Source organism: Danio rerio, chromosome 11, assembly GCF_052040795.2.
Source record: "Danio rerio strain M-AB ecotype USA chromosome 11, GRCz13ab, whole genome shotgun sequence".
Classification (NCBI taxonomy): Eukaryota; Metazoa; Chordata; class Actinopteri; order Cypriniformes; family Danionidae; genus Danio; species Danio rerio.
In genome coordinates, this window is record NC_141031.1 from 22,289,090 (window position 1) to 22,302,969 (window position 13,880).

General features: G+C 35.2%; 1 protein-coding gene across 1 annotated transcript in view; it reads right to left on the reverse strand.

The window, feature by feature from the left end:
• Positions 1-13,586, reverse strand: part of nampt2 (nicotinamide phosphoribosyltransferase 2) — a 61,542-nt gene extending 47,956 nt beyond the window's left edge. The window contains 2 exon segments of the mRNA NM_212668.2: positions 4,505-4,640; positions 13,342-13,586. Coding sequence (NP_997833.2) covers positions 4,505-4,640; positions 13,342-13,392 — 187 coding nt within the window. The 5' untranslated portion in view covers positions 13,393-13,586.
• Between the last annotated feature and the right edge of the window lie 294 nt (positions 13,587-13,880).

The window sequence follows — 13,880 nt, forward strand, 5'->3', positions numbered from 1 at the left end:
GTGGAGACACAAACAAAATAAAGTTCTGCCGTTCATGTGTACTTTCTCATTGTTTTAGTTTAAAACAACACAAAATGAACACTTTCAAAGGAATTAGAAGCATAAGTGGAATCAGCCTTATGTAAATGACATTAAGCGATTAAGTAGTCTTTGTTTGTATTTACCATAGCAATGCTGGCTGGATGTTTATGTCCACTATTATCAAAATTAAAATGTTGTAAAGCATCAAAATGGCCAAAACTACACAACTGAATGAAAAATTAGGTATTTATTAAATATGAAAGGGATGTACACTACTTAGTTGTACTTACTCTAAAAGAATAGACCAGCATTCATGAACATTTTCATTAAAAATTTAAAATGGTCAATAAAAGACTATTTGTTAAACCTCCAGTGGATGTTGTCACTTTTAAATAATTAAAAGCGTCAGTTTGTAGACTTGTTTTGACTGCTTGACTGTCCTCTATAACTGTCCTTGAGCTAATGTGAGCTATTAGCCGTTTTGTTTTTCATTACCCAATCAGGTGAGTGACATTAGGTGAAAAAAACATTTAGTCCGTGCCAATACACACACAAGCTGAAAAACAAACAGTACATGCATGTGATCCCAGTGAAAGTTGTGATCACTGCAAGAGTCAATTATAGAGGTAGAAGCGCAGTCAAAATTATTCAACCCCCCAGAGACTGAAGTCATTTGCCAGCAAATTACATTTTTCATCTTTAACAGTTTAGTAGCATAGCTGATAATGTGACTACATAAAGCAGCATTTTTGGACTTTTGTAACACAGCTTTGCCATTTTCTTTTTCCTCAACAGACTTTAATTCATTCGGATTTGTCTGTGGTGGTCTGAAAGAATGTTTTATGGAGTGATAAGGCTAAACTGTTATGGTAAGGGCCCCATGGATCAGCGTTGGTGTTAAAAAAAGACTAGGCATATGAGCTGAAGAACATAAGCAAAGTCAAAGAAGGTGAGCCATTCTTTTGCTTCGTTGTTGTTGTTGTATGAAGTGGAACGATTAACTTTCCAAGCCAATTATTTATTCTTCGTACCAGGACAAAGATTGTGATACTTTCAAAGCAAAGACAGAAGCTTGACAATTATTAGACTTTACAGCAGGAAAACCTTTCCAGATTATAGAAGCTTGGTTCATGGATTGTTTTAGAATGTTCTTGAATAGTCTGTTTAGCCTCCAGAATCCTTGTTAAAGGGGTCATGAAATGAGAAATCACAATTCTCTCAATATTCTGTCATATTAGTGATTATTGTAATTTTAAAACACGTTGTAATTTTTAGAAACCCAGACATGTGTAAAAGACACAGACAAGTATAAAAGCAAGTTATACAGAAGCTAATTTGCCAAAACAACAGGTTTTGAATGAGCCATTTTACTATGTAAATATTATGTCTAAACTCCGCCTCCACAGAAAATGATCAACACCTTAGGCACTACCAAGCTTAAACCTGAGTGCAACAATTTATTACGGATTCCAGGTTGAACAACAAGGGTCCTGAGATATATTTACATGTATTTATTTAGCAGATTTAGCTTTTATATGTTATCTTGTTTGGTGAGCATGTCAAAAATGTCAACCCAATTAGCAGCAACATGCATATAAACCCAATTATATTATGTATATCTCTCGGTGTATATTAAAGAGGTTCATGTAAAGTTTCTTTCATTCTGGACTGCAAGTGCAGTGACTGTAACACTGAGTGTATTTAGCAGTATTAAACACATATTTAGACTATTTCATCAGGCATGAAAATTCCTAAAAAAACAAAACAGAGAATGGCCTTCTCAGCTGCCATAGATTCAACTCTTGCGTCATCAGTACAGAATGTTCAATCCACCACCGTTTCAGTTTCAAAAACATTTTGCAATGCTTTATCAGGGTGTTAAAAACACAGGCCTGCTTTTGTTTCAATGTTCACGCTTCAGTCAATAAACAATGAAAGATGTAAATCAACCCAATCTCAAGCGATAAAGATGGCTGTATAGATAACAGGACGCTGTGTGCTGCTATGTCCCAGTTCGCATACTTTCCATCCTAAAATTCGAAAATAGCGTGGAACAGGTTCCCGGAAGATTTACTATTTCTGATAAAAATTTGAAGTGTATAGCTGTCGATACTCTAACCACTAATATTGCCCACAATGCATTGCCTGTTGGACCTGAATTTGATTAGAACTACAAACTTGCATGCTCTTACGCAAAAGTATATACTTTTCGTCCACAAAAAAAAGAAAATACTTTTAGGGCGTGGTATAAATATGTAAAATGGGACACAGCAAATTAAATAAGACACAGTCGTTGCAGCAACTTCCAAAATCAGAAAAGAGAGGAGAAACTTTCTAATTTAAAAGATAATTAATTTTTTTAAAAAATTATATGTGTGTGTGTGTGTGTATTAATTCACTCTTGGCTTGTTCCAAAAAATGTTTCGTTACATAGAATGCTGTAACCACTTTTATATATTTCAAAATATCTTCTTTTATGTTGGAATTAACTTTTTTGGGTAAACTATCCCTTTAACTGTGTCAGTAAGATCTTTATTGACTTTCCACAGATTTGTTCACACTCTACGTTTAATTTAATGATAGATTTTCAGATGTACTGAAACAAAAAGACGATGCTCTGTGGACTTTACTAAATCCGACTGGTCACTATTGTTTGGTCTAGTTCTGTGTTTCTCAACCACGTTCCTGGAGAACCACCAATGTTGCATGTTTTCCATGTCTCCTTTGTCTGTAACACTCATTACAGGTCATTACAGCTGATGACCTGAATCAGGTGTGTTTGCTTAAGGAGACATGGAAAATGTGCAGAGCTTGTTTTAATAATTAGTTTAATATGTGCTCAGACTTTTAACTTAACTCATGAAAATATTTAAATAATAATCTGCTGGGATAACATGCTGACTTTTTACAAGTACTTTTTTGACCTTTTAAAGCTGTGCAAAATTATTTTAACATGTAAAACTAAGCTGAATTGTACAGTGCTCTCATCTTAAAAGTATAATTAGGTAGTTCCAAGAAATCCTCTGTTGTTTTTGTGTAATTATGAGTTCCTCTGAACATCAGCCCAAATGTGACTCACTAATCTGTGATATCTGGAGGAACCTGTATTGCCATAAAGGTTTAATATGTAACACTTGAGGGATGTGACCTATTTTAACAATTCACACTGTTTGTTTAACAAACTCTCACTTAACAATTCATATTTATGCTATACTGCCATATTTAACAAAAGTGTATATACTCTATCTCTTTAAAGATAAATATAAACATTAGCCCAGAATGCATTTGTGGCTTGCTCTTATTTGAGAAGTTGAAGACTAATGCAAAGCTCATGCATTATTACACAAATTCAGCATTGGCCAAGATGGACACTTATAGATATCAAACTACGAAATGCAACCTTTGGGAGCTGAAGATTTTCTTACACAAATGTTCAAAGATAATTTGAATAATTCATTTTTTGGCCAACTTTATGTCCTCAGTATCATTCAAATATACTTTAATAAACTTTCTATAATCATATACAGTAGCTTTGGTTTAACTGTTTTCCTATAGTATTGGTTCACAGCAGAAGAATGACTTGCAGGTCAAGGGGTTGAATAATTTGTTCACATTTTATTTTATTGTACAATTAACACTGTTAACAAACTATTAACTAAGACTATTAGCTCAAGAAACTACTAATGTTTTTGATAGATAAATTAGGGATGTAGAATAAGATCATACTTTTAAGTACAGATAAACAATTCTTTGCTTTATAATATGCAGGTAATAAGCCAGTAGTTAACAAAGTGAATCGTTCTTACGCCCCATTCACACAATGTTTCAGCATCAACGCTTGACAGAGGGCGTGTCAGAAGTTGGGGCTGACGTGATCATCATAGCAGCATCAGCCAATGAAATTAGTCAACAATAGGTCACTGTCTGAGCTGGTGTATTTGCATACAGCGATCTGATTGGCTGACGCTGAGCAAGTCCAACTTCTGCAGCGAGCAATGCCTCTGAAACGGCGCCGACGTATCTACAATGCAGTTTGGCAACGCCTGACGTCACCCATTCAAAGTGAATGGGAAGCATTGAAGCTGACACCCTGTGTGAATGGGAGTTAGGCCCTGTCCACGCGAACATAGGTATTTTCAAATCTGCATCTTTTTTGCCATTTCTTTTTGTGCACCATAACCTCTGTTGTTTACAAGATGCAATGGCCAGTGCACCAAACAGATAATAACCCTTTTTTCTTTTTTTGTTGAGGCCAACATGACTTTACGGTTAGGAATATACTACCACCTGTTTCTTTTGGCCAGCTCTTGCAGTGCATTATAGGGGGTTTTTGCATTTTCATGTGGACGAAATGTTTTTTTTTAACTGTTGTTAAAATTGTTCTTTTAAACAGAGAATTAATCTATTTTACAAAATACATGTGGACATGGTCTTAAAATAAAGTGGTACCGATAATTTTATTCGCATCTATAGTTCGGATTACCTGTTAGGTATTTCTTCAGGAGATACTGCAGGCCAAAAAACACCACCTCACTGAACTGCGCCCCCTTTTTATGCCGGCACTCGAAATAGGAGTAGACTTTATTTATATTGGGTGGGTATTGCTTGTAGTGGGTAATCTGCAAAGAAAAAGAGGTTTTATAATCAGAATTACATACACACTAAAATACATCACTATTTTCATTACCAAAACGGTGTTTATTTGATCAAAAATACAGTAAATCAGCATTTTTAGAATATTCAGCATCACTACTTAAGGCTTCAGTGTCACATGACCCTTCAATAATCGTTCTAATTTTTAGATGCTAAAATAAATAATTTATGCTGATAAATATTCTACATTTATTTCTGGATTTTTTAAATAAGAAGTTCATAAATTTTTCTTCGGCTTAGGCCAGTGGTCACCAAACTTGTTCCTGGAGGGCCGGTGCCCTACAGATTTGAGCTCCAACCCTAATCAAACACACCTGAACAAGCTAATCAAGGTCTTACAAGGTATACTTAAAACATCCAGGCTGGTGTGTTGAGGCAAGTTGGAGCTAAACCCTTTAGGGACACCGGCCCTCCAGGACCGAGATTGGTGACCCCTGGCTTAGGCTCTATTTCAGAGCTCGCCACAGTGGAATGAACCACCAACTATTCCAGCATATGTTTTACACAGCAGATGGCCTTTAAGCCGCAACCCAGTATTGAGAAACACCCATACACACTCATACACTGCGCACAATTTAGTTTATTTATTCACCTTTATAGCATGTCTTTGGATTGTGGTGAAAAGCGGAGCACCAAGAGGAAACCCACGTGTAGAAGAACAAATTATCATATGCATTTGTTTATATGGCAAAACATGTCTTTTCCACCTAGAAGGTTCATACAGATTTTAAAGGCAGATACTGATGAGATCAGGGACTGGCGTGTGGACTTTGGGGTTTTAGGATGTGGTCACATGTTGATTGGTCAGTCTCCGTATTTGGGCTTTGGTCACATGGTCAAAAAAAGAGACAAAATAGTTGGTAAACTTTGCTCTTCTTCTTTTTCTGCTCTGCTCCTCTATGGCAGAACTACAGTTTAAACCGGTGACCTGTTTGATATGAGGCGACAGTGCTAACCACTGAGCCACCGTGCCGCTCTAAAGAACAGCATTTACTCAATATTTAATTAATCCCTAATATTGTAACTCCCTGATCCAAACTTTTAAACGATAGGGTAGCAATAGTGTATTATTCAATTGAAAACTACATGCGTGATAGACCTGAGATCAACGAGGAAACAAAACCATTTTACGTTTTGTCAGTTTAGTGGCTAATCCGTACAAATTCCCGAGTTCAGTCATACGATTTGTAAAAGGAGGAGGATAAACAAATCCTACTAAATTGCACAAACAAGATTGTACAAATTCATAAAAATGAGACATTAAATGAAAAAGTTATGAAATGGAGTGAGATTGTGTTGCTGAGACACAATTGCATTGCTTCCACACCACAGTCTTCTGAATCTGTCAACTTCAAGCTGTGCACGTGCATCTCTTGGCATTTTATCAAAATCCTGTTTACTGTACACTGATACTGTCAAGCTACAGCTGGGGTGGCTCAATAAAGAGTCTTGCTTTACAAGCACAGGCCTGCCATTATACTCTGGAAGCAAATTTAATATTAAAAAGAGATCCGCCTTCAGCGCCCTGGGTTATAATCTGCATAAACAACACACGGCCACTTTTCTTGATCCGCCATAACAGAGGGCCTATAGTTTTCTGTGCTCTTTTGTTCAAAGCAAAACAAATTAAATCTACATCTGCTACTTGAGAAACAAATAAAAGTCCATGTGATGTTCCATCAGTTTGGCCAGCCAACTTTCAAATCAACCCTGAAAATCTATTAATGTCACTTGCGTAAAGGCAAAGAATTTCCAAATCATACACTGTAAAAAAATATACCATATGTTAGCAGTTACCTTTCTTGGCTTTTTAATTGGATTATGAGACTTCACTCGCATTATCTTTGCTACTTGTTCAAACTACTTATATAAAATGAGCTGAAACAACACAGTTCTTGAGTTATTTTTGGAACAAAAGACAGTGAGCTTAAAACTATGAAAACCATCAAGTCAAATATGTCTCAAACACAATTCCTGGAGAGCCGCAGCTCAGCAAAGATTTGCTCCAACCCTAATCAAACATGGCTGATCCAACTAGTCAAGGTATTCAAGACTAGACACTACTAGATCATAGATGTTTGATTAGGGTTGGAGCAAAACTATGCAAGGCTGCAGTCCTCCAGGAATTGAGTTTGAGACTTACGCCTGTTTCACACCAGGCGAAAGCAGTGCATGAGCAGCGCGTATGTCGAGCAGAAGCAGCACGCAGGCGTTTGCCTATCACACCAGCTGCGTCTGCAGTGCGCAGCTCTACGGCAGCTGCTGCAGAGATCAATCTATCTCTGTCTCTTCTATCTAGTTACCTATGTCTCTCTATATACAAATACACTTACTAAACTTTTCATCTGCACCAAGGCCCGCGGCAACTTCCTCCTATGCTGTATTTTTAACCTGCAAATGTTAATTTTACAAATTTTATAGATCAAATAGTACTGTATGCTTCTCAAGCTCTACGAGAAGTGTCTACAGTCAGAAGACAATCGCCTGTGATATCATGTCATTTGGTTTTTGATTGTCAGGTTGCTGTAGGCCTAGTTACAATAATATTTATACAACATAGGTATAATGATATTTATACATGATCAAACTAGTGTTACTTTCTCAGATTCAGTGATGTCCAGCGGCAGAATAACAGCTTGTTAATTCATGCTCGTGCAGAGGATGAAACGGACAAAAGTAATTGATGCATGCCCTTCTTTTACTTATTCTCGTGTTTTCAGGTTCACAGTGCAAACAGCTCCCGGTTGGAATAACTTGAGTGAACATAAAACAAAGCCGAATAAAACTTTCTTCCTCTGCTTGAATCGCACAACACACAGCGAGCTAACATAATCCAGCATGCGTGACGAACTACACTACCCACAATACACTTCGCTATGGACTACAACTCCCCTAAATATTCTATTTCCCCTCTCGTAAAACAATAGCGTGCAACTTAAGCAAAACTGACGCTAAAATTGTTTTACATTTGGTTTTGTAGTTCGGGCCTAAATAAATGTTTGTTGCCGTTTTTAATCATTTAAGTTAATTTGAATGACTATATATAAATCCTTTGACATTATTAACGCATTTATTGGGTAAAACTGCTAATTTGTACTGTCATTCATTGTGTTTTGGTCATTATTAATGCACTGTTACTTTAATTGAGCGTGAGCAGCGCAGCAAAAATAGACCCAGCGCCGAAACTATCGCTGCACTGCTGCTTCAGCGACGCTCACTCCTCGCACTGACGCCCTGCTGCTGCGTGCGGTACGAAAGCTCTAAACTGTTAACATGGACGCCGAAAAAACATGCGCTGCTCAGGCTCTGCTCACGTGCTGCTGACGCTTGCGGTGTGAAACAGCCGTCATGCATTAAGTTAACTAAATTCAGGGGTTCTCAACTGGTTTGGCCATGGGACCCATATTTTTACATGGTCATCAAGCCGTAACCCAAATTCTTAGGAAATATAATACAATTTTAGGAATTATACTTAATTTTTATTTATTTGTTAACATAAACAATTAGTGACAGACATATCATAAGAAATTCACCAAGACTTACAATTAAAAAATATTTTAAGTTTTTAAGTTCAATATATATATATATATATATCCATTCTTTACATATACGGGGTTGTACTTGACATGTTTGTTGCAATAATTGAATGAAATTTCACATGTCAAACAGTATGGTTGTCGCACACGCATTTCAAAATAAAAGTCTGGTATCAGCAAAATAAGTAAAAATTTTAACTTTTGTTTTTTGACTCACCAGTTGAGAAACGCTGACTTAATTTATCTGTGTTGAGACTAGATGAAGGGATTGTGTGGAATATCGATCTTTTGAGAGAGAGTGTTTTGAATTTATTGTCATATCAGCATCTTTGGCTATTTCATTGCAAAAACAGATAAGACATTTTATAAACATTTTATAAATATTGCTCTTTTATAACAATTTCAAACTGTAACAGCTATCAACAGCAATAAATAATACACAAGATAAAAATCTAAAACAGACTTTAAAGGTTTTATCCTAACAATAGTTGTACCTTTTTTGAAGGATTCACATTTAAAAGATATTTAATTAAAAGTCTCTTTAGATAAAAAAGCGTTGTCTGATAACTGCCAGAACTTCTGTTATTTTACAGACTTCTCTCTCTCTCTCTCTCTTTCTCTAATATATTACTTCTCACACAATATATTGATTCAAATGTCGATATAAGTCACTTTGTTAAACTGCAGTTTAATTTTTCAACAAGTAAAGTCGACAAAGCAGAGATCAAGGTCCCATAACACAATTCTTTTCTGTGTATTTTTACTGTGCATATACATAAAGAATGGAAGACAATCTTTTAATCAGACAATCTTTCAACACAAAGTAAAGCTGCTGCCATAATATGGTTTTTTCTGTGGATTGAGTTTCTCTGAACATTAGCCCAGACATCATTCACTAAACCATGATATCTGAATGAACCTGTATTGGCACGATGATTTATTTGTATCACTTTACCACTGGCAGATGTTAAACTTTCACTTTACTATTGTTTATGCTACAGTCAATTAAAAAGAAAAGTTTTATTTATCATTTTTGGGTGAGATTTCAACATGGATTCAAAAGGGATTTTCAGCTTGCTGTTGTATACCAAAGATTATTACACAAACCCATCATTGAGCCAAGATTGAGAATTACAGAGGTGAACTTGCTAAACTGCTGTAAAGATCCTCAAAAACCCAGTGAAGGATTTGAGACAACCCTTAAGCAGATTTGATCATTACATAATAAAACATGTTTAGATCTGTAAAACAGAAAACAAATATTAATACACTACTGCTCAAACTCAAATGTTTGAAAACATTTGAGATTAGTTATTGCCTTTGAAGGGAAAAAATACATTTATACGATATTGGAGAAATCTGACATTGCGATGTTTCGTTTTGCTGCAATATATATATAATTTCACCAGATGATTTGAACAGCTCTATCTTGGAAAGATTTAGTTCATTTAGATTGGGTTGATCACGTCTTATTTTTCTTAGTTGATTTGTTTTTAAGTGTCTAAATGGTGCTGTTACCTCTCTGAGCTTCTCTGTCCCTACATACCTTCTCGTTCACTCAGGTCAGCCGACCAGCTCCTCTTGGGTGTGCCCGGGACCAGTCAAAAGCTTAGAGGGGATTGGGCTTTTGCTGTGGCCGCAGCTAAATTGTGGTATGGGCTGCCGTTGTATATTAGACAAGCCTCTTCCATTACTCTTCTTAAAACCCACTTGTTCAGTTTGGCTTTTAGCACAGTGTGAGATGTTGACACTTTATGCTTATTTATTTGTATTTTAAAGTATGTGCTACACTTTGTTTTACTCTTTATTATCAGCACTTTGATCAACTGTGTTGTTTTAAAGTGCATTATAAATAATATTGAATTTAATTGAAAATTATTTTATAAAATGTAATAAATTACCATCATATTACTGAATTAAACTAATTAAAAGTGAAATAAACAGTGCTTTAAGGTGATTTGTGGAGTCTAACAGTATTCAAATACAAAAATGTAACAATCAAGCGTAAAACAACACAGTCATCATTGTATAAAATTATATCTTTATTTAAATATTGAACAAATAATCTAATCCTGCAATGTGACAATTATGAATACCCACTTTGCAATCTCAATGTTTAAACGATGGATTGTGCAGCTCTCTTTGCAATAAATAAATATATTTCCCAGCTTTATATTTCTGTGAAAAGTGTGATGCATTTTTACGTTCCAGGATTATTTGAGGAATAGAAAGTTTAACAGAACTGTGTTTATTTGAAATCATAACAAACAATGCTGTATAACATTATAAAAGTATTTATGATCAATTTCATGTGCTCTAGATAAAAAAAACTGCATCAAACACACACACACACACACACACACACACACACACACACACACACACACACACACACACACACACACACACACACACAATGTTGCACTGTTTTTAACGCTGGTAATTAACAGTAGAAAATTTTTTAAGAGTTTCTTAATCATTTTAAATTGACAGAATATTTCATAAAATTAGTTTTTTTTTTTTTTTTGTATATCTAATGTGGTAAAGTGTTAACAATGTGCTTTAAATGATTTAACCTCACTTTATGTAGTCAAACAAATATAGGTAGTCAAACATTTACCTCTGTGGAAAGTTGTTGACGCACTAAAGATAGTTTTGATAGTTTGATGAATTATAAATGAAAGTGCTGAGTTTATTGTTTGCTGTAATCAGTCACATGATCAGAGCTCTTTTCTTTCATTTTCTCCTGACCGTGTCAAAGATCAAGATAAGGAATCAGGTTAAACTTGTCACATAACAAAAGAAACAACTATCGTGTTTGATGTCAAGTACCATTTCCAAGAAATAGCTAAAGACATTTGTCTTTAATCACTACTCAATAATTAGTACTTCTTTTACTGCTGTAAAACCCCTGATCTGTGTAAGGTAATGTCAGACAAACTGAAACTAGTAATAAATCTGACATATTATGGTTCTTTTGTTGATCTGGATTGTCTGGAAAAAAATCATTTCATCTGTTAACATCTAGAAAAAATGCTCTGGTCCTCAATCACCATCTGATCTACTTTTTATTCTATCTGTTTTTGTTACACTACTGTCAAAAGTTTGGGTCGGTATGATTTTTAAATATTTTAAATGTATCCTTGCTCACCAAGGCTGCATTTATTTAATCAAAAATACATTACAAATTGTAAAATTGTGAAATGTTATTGCACTATAAAATAACTTTTCAAAAGTAGTTTTTCATTTAATTCAATCATAAATTTTTAACTTCATTACTCAGTCTTCAGTCACATGATCCTTCAGCAATCTCTATAATATTAATTATTATTATTACTATTATTGTTATTATTATTATTATTATTATTATTAATGGTAAAAGTGACTGGAAGAATAATTTCATTTGAAACTACATACAATAAGAAAGCTGTAATTAAAATTTTAATAAATATTTAACACTTTAACTTTTTTGCATTTAATAAATGTCGCCTTTTGACCGGTAGTGTATATATAAAACATAAAACACTCTTCATCTATTCTCTGCTTAGACTTTAATCCTCTAAAACTAACGATCTCTTTTCCATTTCTATTTGATTTATTTCCTTTAAAATCTCTGACCTTCTAGCAGTAAACTCTCTCTATTATGTATATTTATAATTAACTGCACCAGACTAACTAAGAATGAATATTATTTTTTATATTTGTGTGGTTTTGTTGCTGTGATACTTTGTTACTTTTATGATTCTAATGATTAAATGTAAAGTAAATTTACAATACATTTATTGCTAAAAAAAACTCTCACTAGTATTACACAAGTCATTTTAAACAGCACAGTTCAATGTCAACATGAGGAAGCAGTTACAATAATAAAATATAAAATACTACTTCTACTACTAATAAAGAATTATTATTATGCTTTAAGCTTTCTTATTAAATGAGATAGAAACAGTCATTTAGTAATGATGTAATTCAGCAAATAAATAAATATAAAGTATTTGGGTCCCACTTCATTTTTAGTGGCCTTAACAAATATGTACTTACACTGTAATTAATTACATTGTACTTCTTGTGTAAAACTGTTTATACTTATGCTTGATGAAATACCTGCATTTCATTACATCTGTTCTTAATTTCAGTAATTACATTTACAATTACACTGTTGACCATCCCTTACACCCCAACCCACTCTTTAACCTACCCATACCACCAAACCTGTCTGTAAGCGTACCAATATCCGACCTCAAGAGCACCAAAAGTGTTCTGCAATACATTATGAACACAGTAAGTACACTGTATTTATATTTACATGTAGGTACATGGTAATTAAGGCCACTTAATATAAAGTGGGACCATCATTTGACCCCAAAACCTGAAAAATGTATTTAACAAGAGATTAAGTGTATTTAGTTTTTCTGTAAATTAACTTTATTTAAATACATATTTAAACAAAAATAAAAAACTGGTTACACTTTAGTTTGGAAATCAGTTCTTTACTTTTGCTTCAAATCAAAATGTAATTTGCTGTTTATTACGCTTCTGCTAAGTTAAGGTAAGGTAGTCACAATGGGGCATTAATCAGCAACGTTACTAACAGTAAGCATTCTCGCATAATAAGAAAACTGTTAGCAAGAATAGTGAGAATTTGTACCCAAACTAAAATGTCTGTCAAGTCTTGAATTAGGAAAACATTATGTATAAGATATATTAAAAGGATTCCCACAATACTTTTATAAAACGAGTTTCGATTCCTCGACTGCTGTGATGTGCTGTGTTGTGTGACGTCACGAGCTGTGGCCTCTGGCGAAGCTAAAAGCCGCACGAGGTCATTCTGCATAAGCCCCGCCCCCTCGCTCAGCGTTCAATGAGTGGGGCATTTAAAATCAAGCTGGGCTTTCGGCAAAACCCTTCAACAAAACAAGACCAAAACGCCACAATGACGACCCTATCACGTTCACAGGTCAACCCAAATACTATTTTCATTTAAATTCCATCGATTCACAAGGTCAAAGTTGGTTTAATCTGCACGTATACGCGACGGCTAAAGCACAAAGGGCTTCTGTCAGAATTAGGTAAAGTCCTGTCACGCGCTTGGGTTTCTGCTGTTGAACGGCTCGAAGCAGGTGATTCTTACCTTATAAGAGTCTGTGGCGAGTAAAAAATTGAAATCCTGAGCTGCCATCATCGAGGACAAAGTAAAAGCGAAACGATGTCGCTTTGCTGTAGTGTGTATGTGGTCCGATCAGCGTGACACCGGTCTCTGTGAGCTTCTTCACGGCACCTTGCGTGTTTGGTCAGAGAAATGTAGTGAAATATGATCACCTCGGTATCTTGTATATGTGAGGGCGCGCACGGATAGGTCGCATCGTCTAGTATCAGACAGACAACGGGGTGGAAAGGGGGCGGAGTCAGGCTGGACGTATGAACGGTACGCTGCGCACGTTCGGTGATGTGAAAGTGGGCGGAGACTGAAAAATCTAAACAGTAAAAGCTGTTACGCTGATGCCTGTTGCGTTCAAAGGTTGAAGTTTCGTTTTCTTGTAATAGATAATTAAGCGGTGAATGTTTAGAGAAGCTTTCAGTTTTGCTTTTCTTGCTGGAAAAATGGTTTGAAGCCACGTAGACATACAGTCAAGAAAAAACCTAATTGAATATGTTCAGTTGGGTGTGAGC